Below are 26,568 nucleotides of genomic sequence, written 5' to 3' on the forward strand. Positions count from 1 at the left end.
ATTATTTAAACATGTTTGCATACATCTTCATAAACCCAACACAACATTACACACATACTTTTTCTCCATACAATTTAAGGCATTTTGTTTTCAACCTCTCAGTTTTGTTCTCCCTGCAAATTTTTGATAAAATGAACTGTATCCCTAAGAGCTTTACACAAGTATGCAGCTGAGGTATGGTCAAACATCTCCTGGTATTAATTGGGCATTTATTCAGAAATGTTTATATTTCCCCAGAGGAAGGGAAAAAAAAAGAATTACAATCTGGTAAAAAACAGTTGCTAAATGAAGATTGCAGTTCTATTGTGGTTTGTAAAGTCCAAGCTCTTCAATAAATGCTTCAGCCTCTTCCAGCTGTTTGCTGCAGTACAAATGTCCAAAGCTTTTCCATGTTAAAGGGAAAATTAGTTTAAATTTTGTCTGCAAGGATGGGGCTCTGAGCCATTGCAAATCCCATTAGCTCCAGAACAGGGCCTCATGCAAAATTGTCTGAGGGATCCCAGATGGTTGTAAAGTGCTTTGATACCAACATTGGCATAGTAAAGGACATCACAAGGGATTGGATCTATCCCTAATTTGGTCAATATTGCATTCAACCACTTCTCAGAGTCCCGACAGTGTGAATTAACTCATCTTTTTTATCTACCACTACAATGATGAGCACAGTACAAAGAAACGTGTTCTGGAAGAGGATCCACTGGAAATACCTTTATCCATGTTGAGGCTTCCAGTGAAATGAGGAATGAGCTCAGCATCTACTAAAGGAGAAAAAAATAAAAAGGAAAATTGGGAAGAATCTTTGATATCTCAGACCCTTTTTTCTGGATACAAAAGAGGTGGGGTAGGTGAGGGCAAGATGAATATACAGGATATAGGGAAGGTAGGGTAGGGAGGAAGATGAACGTACATCAATGTACATCTCCGTGGGCTCTGACCAGACTTTGGCAGTGAATCCTGATTTTGTCATGTTTCTGTGAATTGGCAATCTCTCCAGGAAAACAACGTGCAGCAGGTGAAAGGCATCCAAAAGTCACACAGAGACAATACCCAGCAGAGCCACAGATCACTCTAGCAGCAAACAGCATGGCTTAAAGGGTGGGCGATAGAAGGTATCCCAAACAAAACAGCCTTCCCTTTCCCCAAACCACTTATCTATTGAGACCACAGGATATTAATGAGCTACAAGCCCTCTAGAAATGAGGGCAGGTAATTCCAACATTACTCACAGGATTCAAGATCAAGTTTACCGCATTTAGCTCAGAAGAAAAGCCGATTATGAGGGCTCAACTCACCAGAGATACTGAAATATGTAATGAAATTATACTTTTAAAAAAGAAAGAAAGGAAGGAAGAAAGAAAGAAAAAGTCAGTTTTTAGTCAGCAGTTCTAGAAGTCCAGGTCATCCTGGTCAATCTCATCAGAGTTTTCTTTCTTTTTAGACGTCTGAACTTCCTCAGTGTTTTCAGCCTCCTTTGTATCTGCACCTTCAGCATCTGGCTGCTCCTCATCTCCCACAGGATCAGAACCTGAAGATTCTTTGTCCTCCTCTTCCTCACTGTCAGGATACATCTGGGAGGGTTTGGAGCTCTCATCACTTCGAACCTCTCCATTTGGCTGGTCGCTAGTGGAGTTATCATCACCTTTGCATTCCTCTTCAGCTACTTCCTCTTCAGCTATTTCTTCCTCTTCAACTACTTCTTCCTCTTCATCTACTCTTTCCTCTTCATCATCAGACCCCTTCTGGGATTGCTGTGAGAAGTTTCCAACAGAAGAATAACAAGAAAAGGCTGTGGTTTTTTTCAGAGTCTCTAACCTTTTGATGGTTTTCTTGCTTTTGGTCTTTGAGGCTTTCTCAGAAACTTTGTTGTTGCCTCGGACTTCATGTTTTTCATGTGCATTGTCAGGGTCATCACCAGTGGGTTCCTCACTATTCTCATCAGGTTTCTCAGCTCTTTCATTGTTTTTCTCCTCAGCCTCATCTCCTGACTCTGGTTTTGCATCTTCTTCTGCCTCAGCTTCATCTTGCTCAGCTTCTTCATTTCCTTCCACAGCATCTCCTTCAGGATTGTTGTCAGTCCCAGAGCCCTCAACATCTCTGCATTCTGATGTTTCTGCCTCATCATCAGCCACAACTTCCTCATCCTCTGGCTCCTCTGTTTCTTCAGCTTCATTTTCACCTTCATCTTCACCTTCATTCTTTTCTTCATTTTCTTGCTCTTCATTTTGAGCTTCTTCTTCTTGTTCTTCCTCTTCCCCCTTTTCCTCCTCCTCCTCTTCCTTTGTTTCTTCCTCCTCATTTTCTCCCTCTTCTTCCTCTTTTGCTTCTTCTTCCTCCTCCTCTTTTGGGTTTTCTTCCTCTTCTAGTTCCTGGTCCTCTTTTGTTTGACCCTCATCTTCTTTTGTTTCCTCATCTTCCTTTGTTTCTTCTTCCTCTTCCTCCTTCCCTTCCTCCTCTTTTGTTTCTTCTTCCTCTTCTGCTTCCTCCTCTTTCACATCTTCCTCTTCTTTTGCTTCTCCCTCCTTCCCTTCCTCCTCCTCTTCTTTTGCTTCTTCCTCTCCCTCCTTTACTTCTTCCTCCTCCTCTTTGGCTTCTTCCTCTTCCTCCTTCCCTTCCTCCTCCTCTTCTTTTGCTTCCTCCTCCTCCTTCCCTTCTTCCTCCTCCTCTTTGGCTTCTTCCTCTTCCTCCTTCCCTTCCTCCTCCTCTTCTTTTGCTTCCTCCTCCTCCTTCCCTTCTTCCTCCTCCTCTTTGGCTTCTTCCTCTTCCTCCTTCCCTTCCTCCTCCTCTTTTGCTTCCTCATCCTCCTCTTTTTCTTCTTCCTCCTCCTCTTTTGCTTCTTCTTCCTCTTCTTTTGCTTCTTCCTCTTCCTCCTTCCCTTCTTCTTCTTCCTCCTCCTCTTTGGCTTCCTCCTCTTCCTCTTTGGCTTCCTCCTCTTCCTCTTTGGCCTCTTCCTCCTCCTCTTTGGCCTCTTCTTCCTCTTCCTCTTTTGCTTCCTCCTCCTCTTTAGCCTCTTCCTCCTCCTCCTCCTCCTCCTTCTCCTCCTCCTCCTCTTTAACCTCTCCCCCCTCCTCCTCCTCCTCTTTGGCTTCTTCCTCCTCCTCTTTGGCTTCCTCCTCTTTTGCTTCTTCCTCTCCTTCCTTCCCTTCCTCTTTCCCTTCTTCTTCATTTGCTTCTTCCTCTTCCTTCACTCCCTCTTCTTCTGTTTCCTTCTCTTCCTCCTCATTTAGTTCCTCTTTCTCCTTAGTTTCCTCTGCTTCTTCCTCTTTTATCTCCTCATCTTCTTTAGTTTCACCCTCCTTCTCCTCTTTCCCTTCCTCCTCCTTTTCAGCCGTAGCCATTTCTTCTTCCTCTTTCCCTTCCTCCTCCTCTTTTGCTTCCTCTTCTTTTGTTTCTTCCTCTTCTTCTTCTTCTTCTTCTTCTTCTGCTTCTGCTTTGGTTTCTTCAGTTTTGGCCTCATCCTCCATCTCATCATTTTGACACTCCACTACTTCAGGTTCTTCTCCATCTCCATTCAACATTGTGCCATCATCTTCATTTAATTCTGGCTCTTTTCCTTCTTCTTCCTCCGCTTCTGTTTCACCTGTCTGAGGTTGCCCCTCATCCTTCTCCTCATTTTCTGCCCCTTCCTCCACATCACCATTAGGAAGTGTTTTGGTGTCCTGGGCTGCTTCTGTGATGATGGCTTCCTCATCGCCATCTTTCTTCAGCCTCAGGATTTTCTGCAAATCAAAGGCTTTCATGACTGGGGCATTGGTGGCCACCACAGGGGCTCTGGCAGGCCTGGAAGCCAGTTTTTTCCTCACACAGGAGTCACATGGACAGTATTCATCCTCACTGGATTGTTTGCTAATGCTGTCCTCCAAAGCTGCGCTAAGGTTAAAGTCATTATCTACATCGAATGATAAGTCTGATGTCTCCTCCAGCCTCATCTGGGTGCCATTCTTGTCCCCAAAGAGGGACTTTTTATGCATAGTTTGCAGTCGCCATCTCCTCTGCTCGGTTTGGAGTTTGGACTCGTGTGTGGGTGGCTTCTCTGGAGGTCTCGGCATCCTCCTTCCAGCCCTGCTTTTGATCTTCCTCAGCTCCTTCTCTATGCTCTTTTGTATTCTTTTACCCACTTCCTCCTTCAGCTCCAGTATCATTGCATCCATCTGCTGGTTGTCCTGCAGGTTCCACCTGACTTTAAACTCATTCATGGCATTGACATAGTGAGCCATGAACTCCTTCTCAATTTTCTTGAGTAGTCTCAGGACCCAGGTTGGGTCAGGATCCATGGAGTTTTGCTGGACAAGGGATGTGCCCACACTGGTGGATGTATCGACTGTGGGCTCAGGGTCATTTGGTGACTCTTCTTGGGGCTGCTCCTGCAACTCCTCTTTCAGCTCCGTCCCAACATCAGCATCACCGACATTGGCATCACCAGTGGTCTCTGGCTGTTCAGCTTCTTCTTCAGGGTTTTCTTGTGGGACTTCATCATTCACAGCTTCAGCTTCTTCTTGTTCTCCAGTTTCAGCTAATTTGTTTTCTTCTTCATTTTCATTTTCTCCCTGTTCCTCTTGACCATGCTCACCGTTACTGCCTTGATCCTCCTTATTCTCTTCTTCCTCCTTGGTTACAGACTCCTCTCTAGCAGACTCTGCTTTTTCCTCACCTTTTGCCTCTGAGCAGGCTGTAGAAGGGCGGGACAGCTGCTCTTCCTCTTTACTTTGCTCCTCAACTTCAGTCAGTTCTGTGACAGTCTCTGCATTTTCCATTTGCTCGGCTGATTTGCATTCCATGGTTTTCTGTGCCACCAGCGTGCCACCGGCTGTGCATTCTTCTCCTGAGCCACCAGAGCAACTGCAAACATCAACCCCAGAGGAGGACATGGCAGTGAAGGCGTGATCCATGGATTTTGGGGCTTTAGACCCAGACACTGGCTTTGCCATCTTGCTTGCCTCTTGGCCTGAACTTGGGCCACTCCTTTCAGCGGTGCACCCAAACCACAGGGCTTGAAAAATATTCAGCAGCTCCGTGTACCTTGACTTATTCAAATGTTTTGAGTTTTCTGATGGATTCTCTGACTCTTCATCAAGGAGTTGGAGGCTGGCAAGACAAGTAATCAAAATGTTGGCAGAGTTACTCAGTTTCCTCCCCATTGTGGGGGACACTTCAGGCAAACTGTTTGATCGGTCAAATTTTGTCTCGTGCTTTGAACTGAGCAAGGCCTTCATGATCTGGACAGATGTTTGGACAGAGATTGGCAGGTCCCTCTTGTTATTTTGGCTGGATGTAACTGACTGGTTGCATTCTGCCTGCTCAGCTTCAGCAGCTTCAGGTGCAACCTCAGAGATTTCTTCCTGGTTCACGCATTCTTCAGCCTCTTCAATAATGGCTGTGTCTTCTGCTTTCTCTTCTTCCACTTCATCCTTTGCTTCATCCTTTGCTTCATCCTGTGCTTCATCCTTTTCAGCCTCATCCTCCTCTTCATTCTTCTCCTCAGCTTTTTCCTCCTCCGGGGCTTCCTCGGCATTTGTACAGTGTGATACCTCAGTGGTTGACTCTGCATGTTCCTCTTCTCCATCATCCTCCATTTCATATTTCATAAGCAATGTTTCTGAAGGGATTTTCCTGAGCCACTCTTGCACAACTTCTTCTGGAGATGTATTTGGTAGAGCTGATGGCACTAAATCACCACCTTCCTCCAGAACACCTGCATCTTCTTTCTCTGGTATTTTGTTGCAAGAATCATCAGTCTCTTTATTATTCTGACCATTCCCTTCAGTTGCAGCGGATTTAGAGCCGTAGGAAGTTGCTTTGGAGGAATCCACAATTTCTTTCTGCTCTCTTCCTGCAGTCAGCACCGACTCACTGCCAATGCTGCTGATGGAGGAATTCTTCAACATGGTTGAACGCATATTTTTTCTCTTTGGTTTCCCTTTTGGTGGGGCAGGGCATTGCAGACTGCACACTGACATAGTCTCCGACACCGATGCCCGGCTGGAGTTTGACACCTTCACACGAAGATTTTTCATATTTGTCTGTCTTGATTTTGAAGACAGAGACATGTTTGATTGTGAACACCTATCATCAGTTTCCTGGGATATCTGGGTCAAGAGGCATTTGTCTTTTATTTCTGACTTTGAAGAGACTCTTGAGGAGCTACTTGTGGGTTTTCCATTCCTAATCCCATCCTCAGTTGGGTGGTCAACTTTTGAACATACACTCCCACTCATGCTTCCCTGTTTTGAAGAAGAGGGTTCAGAACTAATCTTGGCATGATCCTTTCTGGATTTTCCATTAGGACTTGAAACACTTGAGCAGAGGGATGATGGCTTGCTGTTTTCTTCTTTATGGCTTCTTTTTTTTGAGCTTTTTGAGTATTCACTGTAGCTATTGGCAGTACTTTTGGAGCTCTCCTCCTCAGCAGGACCTCCAGTTGTCTCTGGTTCACTGTTAGAGTGAAGAGATCCTGACTTATGAGATATGGTGTCTCCAGAAGATTTTTTCTTGATTTCACATGAGCTTCTGGAGAGAATTGATGCTCTGCTGCCTGATCTCGCATCATCTGCATGTAGGGAATTCTTTTTATTCAGAGTGGATTCGAGTGAAGACACAGATATTTCAGACTGTGCATCCAAATGAATGTGGCTCCGTTTGCTCTTTTTGGACCCTCTGGAAGAGCAAGAGACACTGCATGGAACGTTCTCATCACTGCCACTTTTCTTGCTGCTCCTGTCACTAGCCTTGGAACAGTGTGTTCCTTGTGTAGAGCATCGTTCCCCTTCACTGCTCTCACCCCTGATGGATTGGCTTGGCTTTGTTTTTGCTGACACTGAGCTGACTTCATTGACTTCACTTTCTTCCTGCTCTGGTTCCACCTCTTCAGCCTCTTTCTTGGGGCAGGACTCACTGGAGAAAGAGGACACCACTGGGTTGTCATCAGAGCTGTCACCCCGCTCAGCCTTTTCCTTTGATGTGGTGCAGTTACTGGACTTGCTGTGCACACTGTTGGCAGGGGTGGAGCACTGGCTATTGTCTCCCTGATTTGCCTTCTGAAGGCTTGAGGAGGACACACTCCTGCCCACACTGCTCACTTCCTCACACATGTTCTTCTTGCTCTGCCTGGACTGCAGGGATGACCTGGACATGACACTCCCAACTCTGCTGCTTTCAACCTCTTCCATGTCATCCTTCAAGCACTTCATAGAGGAAGCTTCGAAACAATTTGCATCCTCATTTTGTGAAATGATTTTGGTGATCTCCTGGTCTTCAGGGCTGTCTTGAGTATCCAGGTTGTTTTCACAGCTTGAATGTGACATCAAGCCCAAGGATGAAGGCCTCTGGCTGTTTCCTGTGCTTGTCCGAGTGTAGTCCTGCTGTTCTTCTCCATTGGAAGCACCAGTAGATAAATCACTCTGGCACACACACTTTTTAACCGATCGATATGCCACTCTGTTCTTTATAGTCTCTGAGTAGGATGAGGACTCTCGCACAATGTGTTCAGAGAATTCCTCACTGGATGTGGTGTGGATGCTATCCACAGATGTCATTTTTTTGTGGACTACTCTCCTCCGGGAAGATGTGCTGGAGCACGATGACCGCGTGTGCCAGGTGCTTCGCATGCTGGGCTCTTCCCTCTGGGACATGTGCATGGGGTTCTTCCAAATGTCATAGTCCTGGTGTTTCTTTCCACAGCTGTGACAGTGGGCCTCGTCACATTCTGATTCCTCAAGTTTGGACATGTAGGAATCAATATCACAGGGATATAAGGAATCATCTGCCTCCGAGCTGGCTTCTGGGTTCATTTTCTGTAGGGGATCTGCTCCACTGTCCTCCTCTACTCCTGACTCTTCACAAGGCAGCTGGTTCATCAGATTGGACTTTTTGATCTGGGTGGACCACTGCAAAGTCTCATCATTGAGCAAACGGAAGCGAACCTTCATCTCCACGGACAAGCTCCCATCCTTGTTCACATGGACCCGCTTCTCGATGTCATCGTTGACCAAGGACTGGACCAGGTCCCCAGCTTTTGGGTGAGAGCAGCCATTGGAGAAGGGTCCCCCATTGTCTGGAGAGCCCATGAGGCCATTGGGGTATGATTTTTCTGATGATAAGGAAAATCTCATTGACCTGTTGCTGGATGCAGACCGTGGATGGATAACGCTTTTTTTGGCTTTCAGTCCGAAGTTCACTGGAGCAAAGAAAAGAAAGATGGAGAAAGATTTTAACTCACATAAAGATGACAGAAAATATATAAGTCAAACCCTCAAATAGTGGATCCTGATGTTATTCTATTAAAGCCAAGCCTATGCCAATTTACATAATTTGAAAATTTGTCTTTGACTAAGAGACGTCCTTTAATAATGGAATAGTTAAGGTTGGAAAAGACCTCTGGAGATAATCTAGTCCAACTTCTTTGTTAAATGTTAAGTATTCAATTAATAATCTGTAAAAAATCTTTTACATCTTAGCTTTATTTTAAAAAATAAATTGAAACACAAACACTTTGTTTTATTAAGTGCATGTCAGGAAGTAAAATTAAGAAAAAAAGATATATACATATGGGGCAATTTAGTCTCTGATTTTGGGCATTTTTTCATGTTGGAAATATTCCTTTATTTAACTGTGAAAGTTTTTGTTTCTCTTATTTAACTAGGGAAAAATAAATGGAGAAGTAACCCTCTTTCTTAGCTTGTCACATGTTTATTGTGCATCACCCACTTCTCCACTCATATTCCAGGAAATGTGTGGCCATGTAGACCAGAGCAACACTCAGTCCCTACAGGGATGTGCCACTAAGAATAATTATAATTCTTATTAAAACATAAATTACAAATAGAAAAGGGATTGTAAACTGGTGCTAATTACAAAGAGAAATAGTGGGAATTCAGTGAGAATAAGGGAATTTAGGAATTACAATTGGAAGAACATCTTTATGGCCCATCTGCATAGGTTTGTGTAGGTCCCTTCATTTCACACAGAATATGTTGGTATCAGGCTGTCTTGCAAGACATTAATCTGTCTTGTTTCAAATATATGTTTGTCCAAAATTTCCTTGTACATATATCCAGACAATCCAGTGCCTCCATTGGCATATGGATATGCAGCTGATTGAAGAGCATTTTAGGAAGGAAGTGCTGAACAGGAGCACATCCAAATCACCTTAAATAGCTCTTCCCTGACCATCCTAATGTTTGAACTGATGGATTTGCTCAGTCTCTCAATGGGCAAAGCTCCAGTTTATTCCCATGTTTCCCTCCAATTTTTTACGTCTTGGACAGTGAGCAAAGCTTGCCTCTGTCTTTGAGTTGGTACAGCTTGTTGGCAACACACAAATGAATCTTTCCAAGCTCCGGATGTTGACAATGGAGAGAAACAGACGCACCTCCAGGGCACACTTAATTTCATCCTACAATAAATCCTTAATACGGGTGAGATTAATTGCACTTTGGAATTGGGAAGTTTCTTTTCCCCGGCTACTGAGGGTGGCTGAATTAATTACCTGTGACCTTAGATAACTCATGATGGGGTTCCCATCATAGATATGTAATCCTGAATAATCCATAACATACTCCTTCCTGAATATAATCTTTCTGTAAAAACACACTTTATTTCCAAAAGGCTGTCAGAATCTGTGGTATTGATGATTCCGAGATTGTAGAAAGTCTCTGTCTTTCTGGCCTCTTGCCAAAGAAGAAGCCATAATTCGTCTATGCTGTTTTCAAGGTTGTTTATTCTGTTTATCTCTAACATGTTCTGCTGCCCTGCCACAGCTCTGTCCTGCAGAGTAGCGTGTGGGGCTCTGCCCCTCAGTGGGATGGTACAAACATTATATACCAGAAACTACCTGTGCTATATTTACAATAACGTGCCAATATCTGTCACCTACGTTGAACAGTGTGTCCCCAGCCTAAACCAACAGAAAAATGCCAACACTACAGTGAAACATGGAGGACGGGGAAAAAGGAGAAAAAGGACAAGACACACCCAATTTCCTCCATTTTGTCCCCTTTGAACCCCTAATCTAGAATCCTAAAATTTTACTTTTGCACCCATGCCACACTTAATTATTACTGATATCAAACACTCAGAGCTTGTAATTCATCCTGTAAGATTGAAAACTCCTCTCCATGGGCAGAGATCACAGACAGTGTCTCTCGGGGCTCTGTACAAGGGGGTTCCTGACACCCTGCCAGGGTCCCAGACCTGCCAGGGCAGCCAGAGGGAAGCTCTGGATTCCCACAAAAGGCCAGCTGTAACCTGCAGGAGAAACTGAGCCTCCAGCTGGCAGAACCAGGGCATCCTCTGGTCCTGGTGCAGGAAAATGCAGGAGGGAAGGCATGACAGGACAGACAACGAGGGGATAGAGGATTCGTGGGAAATCTCAAGGGTCTGGGTGGACAGACACAGGAAAGGTGGGAGTTCTGGAAGGAAAAGGAGACCCAGAGATATGAAAGAGGAAGGGAAGTCAGCCAGACATGGGGAGCAAGTAAAAGAAAGACTAAGGGGTGTAGGGAGGAAATCCTAGAAGGAAACCAGAGAAAAAGGAGGATGGAAAGGCCTGGGAGGCAGGGAGAGGGAAGTGCATTTTCCACATGAAATCTGTACGCTGGGGCAGCACAATAGGGACCTGTAATCCCCACGTACCCGGGGACACCGCCCCGGGTACGACTGCGCGACACGACCCCGAGGTTTTCTTACTTTCATTGTTCTCATTGACATTGTTGCCATTGTTGGAGCGGGGAGGCAGGTTGGGCAGCTTCTCCACTGAGTGTTTCCTCAAATTCTCCATGGATACAGGTTTGAAGGGCTCCCGGCCGACACACACCAGCACATTGGGGCAGTGGAGCAGGGCCTGCATGCTGTCGATCTGCAAAGGGAACAGCAAGTGGAGCACCATGAGCCCAGACAGAAGAATTTGGTTTTTCCAGGCCTGCAATCAACTGACAATGAGTTGTCACCTAAATAAAAGAGTATATGGATAATGGTCTTGGGCATGCAACATTGTTTTTGGGGCTTTCCCTGTGCAGGGCCAGGAGTTGGACTTGATGGCCCTTGTAGGTCCTTTCCAGCTCAGGATATTCTGTGATTCAATGAAGATAAATGTGGTTCTGGAGAACTTTGGGGTCTACCAAAGGCTGTTGAAGAACTTCTCCATTGAAAGAGAAGCTCTGCTATGTTTTGATCAGATTTCTTAAGATAGGGAAGGTCTGGGAGAGATTGCTTAAGGAAGAATATATCTAATTTATTATATATTATTCAAGATTCCACGTATTCCAGAAAAAATTTGGGCATATTCCACGTGGTAGTGAGGAAGAGGGTGGAACTGGAGGTGTTCCAGTTTGCCTTACAGAGAATTATAAACTGTAAAGTCTTCTAATTCATGTATGGGCAGCTTTTATTACCCGAAAAATGCTACATTTCAATTTGGCCCTTAGTTGATCCTTTTCTTGCTCAGGAAGACGGACAAGAATTGCAAATTCCCCTAATATTCCCTCAAATACTGCTTCAGTTATAACCCCAAGTATTGCCTCAGTGCTGGACAATGAGGGACATTGACCCCAGTGTGGGAAATGCCTGTTAAGGAATCTTTTTTCCTCCACAAGAACTCAGGTTTGCACCCTTTGTCCTTACCACATGACCTGCCCCTGGATCACACACCAAGTCCTTCATGAGTCACTTCTCATGGAACTGTAAAATCCTAGAACAGTTCGAGTTGGAAGGGATTTTTTAAATGCCAACCTGTCCAACCCCCTGCAATGAGCAGGGACATCTTCAGCTGAATCAAGTTTCTCAGATCCCCATCCAGCTTTTACCCAAATATATCTGTCTGTCTCAAAAAGCAGGAATCAGTCCTGTGGGAAGCACTAAGCAGACAGATCCTGGACCCATCTTTCATCTTGTTTCTGCATTTTGAAGGACAGAAGTTGAGATCTTGGGTAAAATACCTGATGTCTTTCAAAAGAAGGAGAAGTCTCTCTTGCTGTCTGAGGGGACTTTAGAGAAGTTAGTTTCTGGTAGCTTTGTGCATCTCCACAATGTGGCATTCCTCCTCAGCCTGCTACATTAAGAAAACTTCTCTAGAGCATAGGGAAGACTTCAACAGGAGGTGACCACACCATGGGTTACCAAGCCAGCACTGGTGTTGGGCTTAGCGAGATGCACCCTGACCTCACCCTGTCACTTATTATCATCCCCTTAATGAGAACCAAGATAAGGAATCTCAGAGAAGCAGCAATGACAGTTCTGCAGTTGTCACACGTGCCTGAAATAACAGCGAGTAAAGGAAAGCTCTTGGCCTCCAAATATTGTTACAGCCATGGGGTGAAGAACCAGAGCCCCTTCAGAGCCCAAGCCCTCAGTCTGTGAAATGCTCCTGGGGTTTTCCAAGATGTCCCACCAGGACTATGGGAGGCACTAAGGGATTGGTGTTGGACCTGGTGCAAATAAGAGGATAAACGTGTGGAGGGTGAAAGAGCAAGACAGAGATAAATGGAAGAACATTCTAGATCCAGTTAATCAGTTCTGAAAACATTTCTTACAATAAAACATATGGCATCAACTTTTTAGTGGGAATCTAATAAAAATTTCTTTGTCTTCCCATTATTTTTTATTTTCTGTTTGTGTTATAACAGTGCTTGTGTGTTAGGCCCATCCAGTTTGCTATGAAACCCAGAATAAGAGAGCTTTTTTCACTGAAACTTTCCTTAAATTCTGCAAAGCAATGAAACTGCCAAATTCACGCGATGGGTACCATGAAACAGAAAAATAGCTCACAAATCTCAGTTTGCTTCTGTTCACTCCACTTCTGGTCCATCTATTCCTAAAGAAAAAATCTTTATTATACTATCCTAATGAAACTATCTTTCTAGCTCACTTTAAAAGTTTATAGAAAGCCTAGAATTTAATACATAAAATATTTTGAGTATGTTTTTGCCATCTGTATATTTAATTTCCTTCTCTACTTTCCTCTTTTTTTTTTCTTGGTTTTTTTTTTTTTTTTTTTCTTTCAATTTTTATTGCTTTGGTGAGATCTTTCCCCTGATCTTACACAAGTAAAAAAAAAAAAAAAAAGTGAGAATAAAAAAAAAAAGAAAGAGAAACAGAAAACAAGGGAGAGAACAAAAAGAAAAATAGACATAAAATCTGTTCTGTCACCAAAGTAAAAGAATCTGTCTTGCAAGCTCCAATAAGTTTAGGAACCGTTCCTATTGGTAAAGGACATTTTTTTCAGTGTATCTGTGTGTAGATATTTCAATCACACTCATCACTGCTGTGCTGTGTGTGCAGAAAATAGATGGTGCCAATGACAGAGAGTCGGGGATCCATGGAGCTGAGCCAGCTGAGTTAGGGAATTTATACATTCTTTTATATGGAATACACTTGTGTTATGTCACTTAAAATAGTCTGTATTTGTAGTATGGCGTATTTCTGACATCAGCAGTGCTTTAGCTGCGTTTGTGCCTATAATGTAAATTTTCTTCCTGATTTCTTCCTTCTTCTTGCAAGACTAATCTCTTTGAATTAATAATTCCAAAGATTCATCTTTGTCATGCTTCATTGGTCAAAGCATTTTGGTAGTTTTAAATATACCTGAATGTTTTTTGGGGGTTGAATAAATCCCATTTCTCACACTGATTTAATGCAGCATCCACTGTTTCAGAGCAGGGCAGGGTTGGGATAACAGTTCATTCCATCTGCTCCATGCAGAGCCTTCCCACGCTGCTGCAGGAATTCCACCCTTTCAACACACTGCCTGGGATTTCCAGAGAACATCTGTTTTCAGGGCCATCAATGTGACATCTTTTACTAGTGCTGAATTATCACTGAACAGCACATCCCCTCTGGTGTGTTTAACAACTTGCAGCTCACTCCGTGTGTGTCGTGGGTGAGGCCCATTCCATTCTATTCTTTTAAAGCAATAGTAAAACCTCAGATTCTTCTTGTAAACAGATTCTCCACTTCCCTCAGGCTGCCACAGCAAGATTCCTAAGCAGCCATGCTAGGATATTCAGAGAAAATAGTATTAAATCCCACCACAATTTAGCTAAAATATACCCAAAGGCAATGGATTGTAGATCCTTAAAATCTGGTGATCATCTAAAGGAGATGTGATGGAGAAGAGAATGCCCTGCTCTAATATTTCTCCATTAATTCACCACACAGGATTGTAACTCATCATCTACAATCAAGGCTTCTGGTGGAAAGCCACCAATATTTTTGGGAGACGGGTAATTTCACCTGATGCAGGTTAACCTCCCCCCTTGGACATACTTGACTCTCACAGAGATGACAGAGTCAATAATCTCAATGCAGTTGTCTAAATGTAGATTCAGAGAAAAATTTGAGATGTTCTAGAGTATCAAATATGTGCCTGAGGATAGCTGACAGGAAAAAAGATAAACATGAGACTGGAAAGCTCAGCAGGAAACATCAACCACATTCATAAAGGTAGAAAATGAGGTATCTTCATTTACAAGCTGAGTCCCAAAATATGGGATCTTCAAGAATATTTTAATCCATAAGTGATCAATTAGAAATAAAATGGAAGAGAAATAATGGCTTATGATAAACGTGTCTAATGGGTTAGCAAAGAGCCCCTTTGGATCATTCAGGATCCATTCAAGTCTTTCTGGAGTCCCATCGATGTAACTCAGTCGCAGTTAAGGCTGTGGATTATCAGAGACAAAAATCCACCAAAATTCATGGCATCAGTCTCTAGCAGCTGGCACTTGGTGGGCTGGAATAGACTCTCACTAAAGTTTTATTGCATGATACTTGAAAATTAGATTGAGTTTCTCAATCTTACTGTAAAACCTGAACCAAGTCCCACTGTCATAGATGGAGAGAAACTTAATGACATCCACAGACTCTGGATCAGGATCCAAGAGGATTATGGATGCTGAAAGCAAAGGTCTGGATGGATGTGTCTTAGAGCAGCCTGGTCTAGTGGAAGGTGTCCCTGCCCATGGCAGGGGGTAGGAACAAGTTTATCCTTAAGGTTCCTTCCAACTCAAACCATCCTATGGTTTATGATTCATTATCCCCCATCAGAGGAACTGCCTGCTCCAGTGGGACATGGCATGTATGGATTGGTTCAAAAAAGCTCAATGTACTTTCCAATAAAAATGATTTACAGAATTGCTCCACTGAGAAAATCATTACAAGTGAGGTGTAAATGAAGACACATCTTCTCTTGTGAAATATACTTTTTTTTCCAGTCTGGCTGCTATCCAATGAGGATGGGTTGTCTCCATGAATTTTGCTGTACAGGACCCACCAACTGCTGTGATCTCAGCAAGGACCTCTAGGTGCTACTGCAACACAATTAATAATAAAATGACATCAATACCTATATAGAAGCAAGGCAAACGTAGCACCTCTAAAACACGGAAGCAGCTGGTTGTTATGGAGAACATGCCACCCTCTGGCTCTTCCCAGGGAAAGAAGAACCACTTAGTCTTGCTCACCTCAGAAGCTGAACACAGATACCAGTTTCTGATGAAAGCAGAGTGAAGGAGACACCCTTTCTCTGCCTCAGGTGGCTGCCAGCCTGGCAAAGACATCGGAGACTTAGACAGAACGTGGAAATAATGCAAGATGTGGTTCAGAGGACAAATCTATAAACTAATCTGCCTTCCAAAGGAGTGCAGAGATGCATGGGAGAAACAGGAAAAGCTGGAAACAGACCCACTGAGGAACAGGCTAGTGGGCTGAGTCGGTGGCCTGTGCTGTCTCACTGCCTCCTTTCCTAGAGCTCTTTCATCTGCTCTGTTTTGTCTTCCATTCCCATTTACACCTCCTTTGAGTGTGAACAGCCCAGTTGTTTTGTGTTTGTGCCACATCCAATCCGGAGGCATCCAGGCTCTGAACTGATGAGTCGTGGTTTAACGATAATGAATTTTGCATTTTATTCATGCAAAGAACCCATGTGCCCTTCCCTACCTTAAACTTTGAGCCGGAGGAATTAGAGAGTGGCTCTTCTGGGGAGTGGCTGGGTGATCTGTGGTCAGAAGGTGAATCATGGGGTGTTGCCACTCCATGCCCACATACAAATTAGCAAAGTAGTGGAAGAAGGGGAGGAGGAAGAGATCAGGAAGTGCATGAGTTGTTCTCTCTTTCTCTAACTTTAGCAGAGGTCAGAAGGCTCTTCCCTGTCATCTGGAGGAACACAGAGCAAGAGTTAGTGCTGAACTTGGAGTGAGGAAATACTGCATGGGAAAGGATCTAATTCTCTGGAAATGGTAGCACCCAAATTACTAGTCTAGAAGAAAGCACACAGCATCTCTTGCATCTTCCCAGCTAAAAACTCACACGGTTTCTTAAATGTAATTAAATATCAGGTCCCCAGATACACACAGAATCATGGAATGGTTTGGGTGGGAAGGGGCTTCACGGATCATCCAGTTCTACCCCTGCCATGGTCAGGGACACCTTCCACCATCCCAGGTTGTTCCAAGCCCCGTCCAACCTGGCCTTGAACACTTCCAAGGATCCAGGGGCAGGACAGCTTCTCTGGGCAACCCGTGCCAGGGTTTCCCCACCCCCACAGGGAAGAATTCCTTCCCAATATCCCATCTAACACCGCCCTCTGTCAGACTGAAGCCATTCCCCTTTGTCCTGTCACTCCATGTCCTTGTCCAAAATCTCTCTCCATCTTTCTTGCAGGCTCCCTTCAGGTACTGGAAGGCTCATCCCAGAACCTTCTTTTACCAAAGAAAGATGCATAAAACAGGATAGATTCCAGTGTCCAAGGCTCTTGTATTTATAAGCTGTCACTTTTATTTGATGCTTATTTAATGAGAATATGGGTAAGTCCATTGCTCCATATGCTGAAATGCATCAATGTAAGATAATTTGCCATTCCAACATTTCTCCAAACATCAGCATCTTCTAGATTTTTATAGACACGACCTGTTCAGCTTTCACGTTTGCCCACAGTGTAAAGATGCATGAAAAAAGTGGGAGTTTAGGAAGGCCATGAAGCACTCAGTGAGCCAAATAAAACACGTGAAAGAGAGAGGAAAAATGGAATAATTCCCTGCTCTGCTTTCTCAGTCAAGCACAGGCAAAGATCATGTGTAGCTATTGCTCTGCTGGGAGTTTTTCCTGGAGTACTCATGGTTGCTTTTTCCCTGTGTGTGACATTTTGCACACATATAAAATAAACATTCTGGGTTTTGCCCTGAAAATACTTTGGATGAGCAACTCTTTCATCATTCCAAGAGAAATACTGCAATCAGAAAATCAGTGGCTGTTGGAAATCACTTGAGTAGCAGCAGAAGAGAAACGTCTCATGGGAAAAGGGGAAGGGAAGAGGATTGATGGGGAAATTAAAGGCATGGAGAAAACATGTTTTTAAGAAACAGGTGAAGAGGATATAAATGGGAAAAAAAGTGATTTCTAGCCTGGTTCAGTTCGGAAGTTTTGATTGTGTGAGGGGTGCACCAGTCCTGCCCCTGTCCACATTGCACTGGCCTTATATGCAAGTCTTAATGGCCTTTTCTGTCCCCACACACCCTGTCGGCTCAAAATTAGGTCTGACAGTGTTCAAGCTGTGAAGCATGCAGAGAAAGAGCAAACTGCTGTTAAAGGTGCAAATTTCAATTGAGAAGAGAAGACAGCCTTTCTAGAAAAGTTTCGCTACTGATGTTTTTCACCTTCTGACTGAAATCAGAGTCCCCCACCTGCCCCTTTGGCACTGGGTTCATTAAATTTGGTCCATCCAACATCAGCATTGAAAATGATGAGTCAGAGTTACATCCACTCCACCCCAAGAGCCTGCCCTGATCCTCTCCTGGGGCAGGATTAGCTTAAAAATTGGCGTGCCTTGAAAAATGTGAAACATTTGGTTCTTGTGCTCAGCCTTGTGGTGGTTGAGTCAGTGGGAAGGTTCCAGTTCGGGAGTTCAAGCTTTTCCCTATGACCAGAAGCTGTCAAAACTAACTCCTTGCATATGGATAATATTTACATTGTGGATGAGAAGGTTGGAAATTGTGAGGGAAAGAGGGAAGGACAAAATAGTTGTGCTCCAATTATTTCTAGGAGCTGGGATTGAGGATGTAAACCCTCCTGAAACAAGCTCACAGATCCATATGATCTTCCCATCTTGGATGTCTCTTAGCACGAATACTGTGGGTAAAATCTGTGGGCTCCAGGAGCTCTGAGCACAAAGAGAGATGCATTCATCTGAAAATTTTGGTTTAATTGAGTATTTTTTTTGGTTATTGAGTCCAGGTTTCACTCTCATTTTGCAAAGTTCATGGTATGAATGGGAAAAATGGGAAGGTTTTTACTTCTACTTCCAGACCTTGCTAAGAGTTGCAGCAGAATCCTTTGAATTCCATATTCAAGGCCCAAAAGGAAGAAGAAAATTGATACAAATGTAAAAATCCTATATTTTTCTCTCCTTTTACTGGATAAAGACTTACAAATCTGCATTGTAAAACCTAATTTCCCTATGAAAAAAACCTCCCAGACTTTCCTGTGAAAATTCTTAGAAGAAACACTGATTTCTACTGAAAGTACTTACAGAAAATTCACAGTTTTTCCAGGAGAGGGTGGAATTCTGCTATTTTTTGTACTCTCAGCAAATGAATAAATAGATCATGGTGACAAATCTTAACTCCCCTGAAGTCCACTTTTATTTAGTTCTCCTTTTCTACACTATAAAGAGAACCATCAACAGAAAAAGCTTCACATTTCTCATAAAATATTTTACAACACAACTTCTTCTAATGAATCCTGATTTTTTCTGGAAATTTATCTGTTACTGACATAAAGATGTTTTTATTGGCTCGATACATTTTTTTCATAAATAAAACCCCATACAGGATTTTTATATCAAGTTTAAATTACTGTTATGCAGTTTTGTGCCCTTTGTTGCATTGACAAATCTGCATTTTATAAATCTGGGGTGTTTTGTTTCTTCTTTCACTGTGTGTAATCTTTCCAGAGTTCTAAGCTTTTATATATTGGTAATTTTCTTCTAAGTACTTTCTAAAACTTGTTTAAGATGGAAAAAAACATAAATGTGACAAAATAGTACCTATAAAAATTTAATTCCTTTTTTTCTTTTTTTTTTTCAAAACTACTTGCATTTAAAACCAAAATCATTTGTTCTGGGGAAAACCCAGAAATGCCAAAAATTGTTGTAGGAGGTACCCATACCATGGCAGAAACTTTTGGTTGTATAATTGAAGTCCATAAGGACAAGTTAAATGAGTGGTAGAATGTCCTAAATTGCTATTAGGAAAAGTTAGGAAATATGAGTTTTCATACAACCAAGGCTGCCAGAGATCCAGGAGGGTTTGGACAACACCCTCAAGCACATTGTGGGATTTTTGGGATGTCCTGTGTAGGGCCAGGAGTTGGACTGCATGATCCTTGGGAGTTCCTTCCAGCTCAGGATATTCCATGATTCCGTAATTATTGCATATACTCAATAATATGAATGGAAATGTATTTGCCCTGGATTAAATTCAAAAGGATTAGAAAGCAATTACACTTCACTCCATTATTACTGAAAGAACAAAACCTCCTCAGGCTAAAGGAATCATCTGCATTTGGTGTATGTTAGATAAGAAAGTATCAGATTTGCTGCATATTAGATAAGAAACTCGCTAAACACGGGGTCCCTTTAACTCTACCTTGTAGGGCACCTGGCCAGATGATCTCAGGGCATCTCAAAGGTTCACAGAACACACCTGGATATGAATCTTCTTGTGGATGAGGTTCATGGAAAGTTTTGCTGAGGTTTTCAGATTGCTTGTGTAAATCTCGTTGGAGTCATTGTGGTTTTGGCACGGAATCAGAGAATATCAAACCTGAAACCTGTGGTTTGTTTTTAGCCCATGAGTCACACACGTGGTGGGTGGAAAAGAGGCACAGCTCACTTGATAACAACAGTTTGTCCCAGATCAGGGGCTGGAATTCATTGCAATCCTTCATACCTGAGCACAGAAACTGAGTGTCACAGTGAATATGTCAACGTGCAACCAGAAAATTAATGATCCCACGGAGGCAAATTATCGCCTCTCTTCTCCCACTGTTTATATACACACCACATTTTAAACCAGCTTATCTGTCTCCATGTATCCCGTTTTCCTCTTGCACTTCCATCAGTGTCTTGATGACACCTGTCATTAAGACAGATGATCTTGGTAGAAAGCCACATGAGTGGCCGAGAGGATGCCTGCGGGCAGTCTACAGATGTCCTAGGAATGGCTCTATGGATGTGTAAATCTGAGTCAGGAAATATGTCAGACAAGCCTGTTTCCTGGCCTTGCACCCCTAGGTCGCTGTAAATACAGTCATTATCAAGAGCTACTTAGTAATAATAGTTAGGCCACCAGCTTGGCTAGTAACATCTAAAAATAAAAGTTCTGTCTTTACTGCTAAATTAAATCTGTTTCAGATCCAGGGCACTGGAACAACGTTGCCTGTACCACACTTAGAGTGGTCTTCAGAGTATTTAAAGCCTGGACCAACTGGCACTCTCCCAAACAATTCCTGGGCAGATCTAGGAGTTAACACACACCAGGGAGCTTTTCTAAGAAGTGGCTTGAATGTGGCTACCCCTGTGGGAATTAGACCCTATTTTGTGTGCTACAAAGTGTGATTATCCACAGATGGTGCCATTTGGTGCCAGAGTCTGTGCTCTGGTACTCTCCTGGCTACTGGAATAGCTGTGAGGGCTCATTGTGCTGCTTTGGGCTGAAGATCTTATCCTACATGTTGCTGGAGACTGGGAAGATACACCAGGGCAGGAGTCACTTCATTTGGGCCATTCTTTCTCGAAGACTGGGATGTGGACAAAGATGTTTTGATTTGCCCCAGAATGGTTTGTCTTGCCTAGGTGCAACCCATGCCAAATTCCACCAAAACACAAGAGAAAACTGAGGGTTCTTGCCCCAAGGAGTTTCTAATAACTAATTCTTTACCGTCTCCAGTTCGTGGTGCCTGAGGAAACATTCCTTAACTCATGATTGCTCTTCTGATTAACCCGCATGGCAATTCCCTGATCCCTCTAGGAAATTCAGTGGCACACAGTGCTCCTTCTGCAACATTCTCACTTGCATTATCTGAGGCAAAATCGATTCTTTCTGGTCTTCCACTTGACCTTTCCACACAACAAAACTGGATCAGATTCACTCATTAAATGTAACAACTTACGGTCAGCCTTGAGCGCGCCCAAACAAAAAAACATCTCAGCCTTGGCCTCACTCCAACAAACACAAAACTGGCCACATCCCCTGGAAAACTCTTCCGAGGGCTGATAAATCCCATTTGAGCTGCTCTTGGTAATTGCCACCAGCAGCCATAAACTATGTAGACTATTTGCCATCTCACAGTGTGGTTTCAAACACCCTGTGAGGAGGAAAGTTTGATTTTAAGGAAGAGTTTGGTTTGGTTTTTGTTTTAATTTAGGACAGTCACTAAAAGGAAGGCCTAGTGATTCAGGAATCAGGACATCTGTGCCTGGACACAGTCATGGTGCTGGGTTCCTGTGACTTAACGAAGTCCTAATCACTGTTCAGCTGGTGGGCCCTGGATATTGCCATTTGTAAGGGAAATCCTCTGTCGCTGCCTCATTATCCTACACGTCATTTCTTACAGCCTGGGAGGATTTCTGCCCTTTCTGTGATCTCTGTCTCTTTGCCCCCAGAGACATCCTTCCCTCTCCAGAGGTGGGTGGTGGGGATCTGAACAGAGGTGCATTCCTGTGGTTTAGACCATGAGGAAGAAAACCCACTATGTGGTATAAAAACTTCCCAGAATGGAGTAAAAAGGTCATTTGATGGAGAAGATAACCGACAATTATTCTTTTTTATTGAGATATCTGCACACCTGATTCTTTATTTAGTGTAGAACCGATGTTCTCAGTAAAATCTAGGAAATATCTGATTTCCAACAGTCTCATCAGCTGATGGATGTAAAGTCCCATACTTGTGTTTGCCAATGTCTAAATATCTGTTGTACTTTGTAACTAGTATATGAAAACTTATGCCTAGCTTAATTTACTAGTCTCAGTCAGTCTTCCTATGTTCTATAATTAATAAAGAGGGTCAAACAGGTAAAATGTTCCCCCATCCTAAATGCCTTGTGGGACAATCAGATTTAGATGAATTAATGAATTACATCCAGGATTGTCTATATTTTAGTGGGAAAATGTGCACAGAGTTTCACTGGCCAGTTGATTGCGTGTCAATGTTAACCTAAATAACAAATTTCTCTATGTGGGAAGTTAATCCAATTATTTTCAGTTAATCACCTGGAAAACACCAAAGAGTGTCTTGACCTGAAAAAAAGTTTATGATTTACACTTCTTTTCTTGCTGAAAACTTAACTGATTTTTTCTTACCTAAAACGGAATTAAATTTTTCTCCAGTCCCATAGGCATCAAATTTCTAGCCAAGAAAAATCTTGGGCAATTTGGAAAAATGGGCTATTTGCCCTGATTAAATGAGTGTTCAAACAGTTCACACCTACTTTCTTTAGTGGGACTAGGATTTCCTAGTAGGAAATCTGCTTACTGTTTAGGAATTCAAAATACTGCTTTCCCCTCACTCAAGCCTTCAGGAGTTAGAATGAAAATATGTAAATACCAATAGAATCAAACTGGATGTACTTCTGTGGGAATCAGAGCTTTAAAATTCTCAGATGCTTTGATTTAACTTTGAATTATGATTGAATTAAACTTACAGGTGTACTGGAAAAATTTGTGAACTACAAAAGGAAGAAATCACTTTCCTCTGCTTTCTCAAATCAATACTCCATAAAAGGAAGACAAAACAAGCCTGTTCCATGTGTCTTAAGTTTGTACCCACATAAACATTTTTAATTTTGAAGCATCCTGAATTTACTCAACAAAATGGTAAGAATATTAAAACGCAGCAGATCAAAACGGAGCCACTAGGACAGAGCTGATTTAACAAATTTTAAGATTTAAGTTTAGATTTGGAATTACAGTAGTAGAAGAAACAAAAGGAGATTGAAGAGCAAACACTCTGGGATCTATGAACATCTCTTCAGTTGATGGAAGATTGATTAACATGTAGAACCGGAGATTTCCCCCCTTTTTTTGGTGTTTGGTTTTCAAGAATTCAAGGAAAAACTGTCTGAAAAAAAGACACTATGAACCTGCTTTTAAATACTGTGAATTTTGTTATTCTGAGCCAGTCAAATGCAAAGTCAATCCATCAGTAGTCCAGATGCATTGCTTAGGAATTATTCTGCTAATATGTCAAAATATGGGAACAAATATCAAAAGTTACTGTTCCACTCAATCCCAGCCCTCTTTCCCAGAAAGATTTCTGTGCTAAGTCATGGGTAAAAAAATTACATAGATAATTGGGATAAAAGAGGTTTACAAAATTATTTAAAGATAATTTGATTTATTCTTCAAAGAGAAAAATGAAAGAAAAAGGAAATACCCAAGAACTATGAAACATCCGGATACCTTTGAAAGATCATGGAAGAATGGAAGCTTCTTTCCATTTTCTTTAACAGAAAATGCAAATTTAAGATAAATAAAGACAAGACGTGCAGCTAAAATTAAACTCTAGCAGCAGTGGAAGGAGGTTATTTCAGAAAAGCTCAAAACTGTGAGTTGAATTCACAATTTTTACTCCTCAGTGAAACAGTTATAAGTTATATCTGGTGAAAACTCAGACACAACCTACTATGTATCAGAAACAGAGGCCTTGAAGCTGAGCTATGACAAAAAAAACTTAGAAGAAGAACAGAGAATCCATGTGAAAGTAAAAAGCATGGAAAATCCAAGACAGTAATTTTTCTGTGGTTTAAATGTTTTGCACCCAAGTCTAGAGTAACAGGAAGCCCTAATAGAAATTGTTGCTAAATGGACAGTAGTGAACAGTTTGAAAACTGGAGGTAAATTACTAAAATTAATAATGGCCAAAAAATTCACTGTATAATATTCACAGAAAAGGTATTAATAATCATATATCTCCTAATTATGTGGAAGAAGATGATGTGGCTGAGGTTAGACCCCTTGTCACATATCACTGTGATATTCTGCACTGGAATTAAAGGAGTCAAAATAGAACTATTAAGGTATTAAAAAAAGTCAACTCCTTATTGACAAAGCAGTAATGAAAATTTTAATATTAAAAAAACAGAGTCTGAAGGGACCATGGAGACTTTAAGTGATGGTGTATGACCCATACCCAGATTTCTGCTGATGGAAAATATGCAAAGTTTGGAAGAGACCTCCAAGATCATTGAGTTGAAAATATTGTATTTACAGAGCGCATATTTAACACATATCCCACCTAAAGTATTGGTGTTTATAATGACTAGAAGGAAAATTGTGGGGAATTCATTTAGGAATTACAAGTGGAACATTAAGACTGCACTAAGAAGTAGAAAGCAAAACTCTTCTTTAGAGAAATCAGAGAAAATTTTCAAAAATTGAACAAGAGAAATTTGTTATCAGTTCTGAAGATTATTATGTCCATCTGGACTGAGCAGGAGTCCAAGATTTGAAAACTGGATAAATCAGTGGCAAAATAAGTTAGTTTTCCATAGGTTATAAAATATCCTGGCAGCAGGGTTTGGTTGGAAGCTCTTTCCAGACTGGTGAGAATTACAGAAAGCTCTGTGATAAGACACAGAGCTTCCACCTGGAAGTATGGCTTAAATTATCCCCTCCCTCTCCCCTTTCTACTGCACATTCCTCTCCCTGTGCCAGGTAAAAATGAGGTTATTGCAAAATATTCCTGCATTTTTTTCCCATCCTTGATAATGGGCCATTTGAACCCAGGTCATTTCAGTCACCTGGCTCAGAAAATGACACTATAAGTGGTTGTGTTTTTACAACCAAGGAGAAGCTGGCACTCAGACAGATAAAGTTGTAAATATGGGAAAAGTGGCAAAGGAGCTGGGAATCTCCATTCACTGCAGGGATAGGGAAAAGTCAGGACAACTTGTGAGATCCCTTCAAAAAAATGGAGGTAAAGGTTAGTTAGCTAAAAAGAGATAGAGAAGAAGTCAAGAGAATCTCAGGTTTGTCTGCAAATTCCTTCGGGAACAGAAGAATTAAGGGATTGCCACACCTTGAATTTATTATAAGGATTTCCCCCACAGTAGATTCACTAATTCATCAATAGAAAACTGTCTCTTGATCCCACTCAAACATGAATTTTTATGCATTAGTTGGTTATCTTATAATCTTATTTTATCTTATCATCATTGGTTATCTATTCTTTTCTCTATTGAGGATCTCACATCATGAGCAGGACCCAGTTCTGTGGGGAACTCTGCAACCACAAGGTGCTACCTAAGGGCCACCTCATTCTGTTGAATTCCCAGTGGTCAGGTATGGAAAAGTTGAACATGTGTTGGGACATGCCTCCCAAAAAAAAGGTGAGAAACACTATAACTAGAAGGGGTTTTATATCTGACTGCGAAACATTAAACCTCCTATTGACTCCAAACAATATTTGGCATGAAGTTCTTGAGTGGCCGAACAAGATTCTTCTACATCAAACTATTGTGTAATTACTGGGCAAGTGATTAATGTGACAAAGCCCAAAGGACTAAGCTAAGGTGGATAAACTTTTGGACCCGTGAGCTAAAGGATTTACATCACAAGGAATGTGACGACTCCTGTTTGAACAATTGACCAGCACCAGAGATATTTACCTTCTTCCCATCAATAGTGTAGAGCTTCTTCACCGGGAACTGCAGGATCTCCGTGATCTCATCCAGGAGCGTTTTGAAGCTCCGGGCATTTCTGCGGTTCAGGATGATAGAGCGCCGAAATCCACTTTCCCCATTCTTAACCAGAGTGATTTTCTTGGGTATTCTGGGGCCATGGTGAGTAAAATGTGTGGAATAATCTTCCAGCTTGCCCTCCTGAGCCAACCTCCTCATGGTGCTGGAAGGGCGACCGTTCCGTGGCGGGGCCGGCCTGTGTCCCCCAGAGGTGATGCTGATGGGCTTCACGTACTTCTTGTCAGAGCACAGGTAGCACCCTCCATCCTCCAGCTGGTCCAGCTCACTGATGCAGTGTATTCCTCGTGGGGTGGTGATGGTCCGGACCCCGAACGGCAGCGGGACCCGATGGGAGAGGTCATCCATGAGCGCGTTGAAGCTCTTGAAGCTCCGCTGGTTGATGGCCATCTTGACTCCTGCAAACTGAGGGTCTCCACTCTTGAAGAAGGTTATTTTTTTGGCTGGAGGGACCTTGGTGAGGGTGCTGGCCCGAGCCACGGAGGGGAGGGGTGGCTCATAGTTGTAGGAGCTGGTGGTTGACAGGTAGTCAGCAGGCACCTGAGTCATCCCTCTTGCTTAAAGGTAACTACAAAGAGAAGGAAAAACAGAGTGGGGTTTGTTTGAGTTAGGAAGGATCAGGGCCTGGTTGCTGTGGGAGCAAGGTTTGTGCTCCTCACAACAGCTCCATCATGAGCAGATTGTACCAACAGCTCTTAGGAATTAATGGATCAGGCAGATACAGGGAAGCACAGCAGGGAGAGTATCCATAACCCCGCTCCTCACAGTCAAACTCTCCTGGTCCTGCAGATTCCAGTGGGAATCCAACCAGTGTCAGTCACCCCCAAGGCA

At 42.6% G+C, this 26,568-nt stretch overlaps 1 protein-coding gene across 1 annotated transcript; it reads right to left on the bottom strand.

Annotated features, from left to right (window-relative positions):
* RP1L1 (RP1 like 1) lies at positions 1-26,301 on the bottom strand. The gene is made up of 4 exons (XM_072927704.1): positions 25,648-26,301; positions 10,681-10,849; positions 3,405-8,170; positions 1-3,017 (listed from the first exon to the last, which is right to left on the bottom strand). Exons 1-4 carry the CDS (start codon positions 26,284-26,286, stop codon positions 1,386-1,388), a joined length of 7,206 nt encoding a protein of 2,401 aa, XP_072783805.1. The 5' UTR covers positions 26,287-26,301; the 3' UTR covers positions 1-1,385.
* Positions 26,302-26,568: the final 267 nt, after the last annotated feature.

The sequence above is a fragment of the Taeniopygia guttata genome, chromosome 3 (genome assembly GCF_048771995.1).
Source record: "Taeniopygia guttata chromosome 3, bTaeGut7.mat, whole genome shotgun sequence".
NCBI lineage: Eukaryota > Metazoa > Chordata > Aves > Passeriformes > Estrildidae > Taeniopygia > Taeniopygia guttata.

Excerpts from the sequence above, each read along its gene's own strand:
- RP1L1 (XM_072927704.1), bottom strand. The coding sequence starts at position 26,286 with ATGACTCAGGTGCCTGCTGACTACCTGTCAACCACCAGCTCCTACAAC. Across the intron at positions 8,171-10,680 it reads TGTCAATGAGAACAATGAAA|TGAACTTCGGACTGAAAGCC; the intron begins GTAAGAAAACCT and ends TCTTTGCTCCAG. Across the intron at positions 3,018-3,404 it reads AAGCAGAAGAAGAAGAAGAA|GAGGAGGAAGAGGCTAAAGA; the intron begins GAAGAAGAAGAG and ends GAGGAGGAGGAG.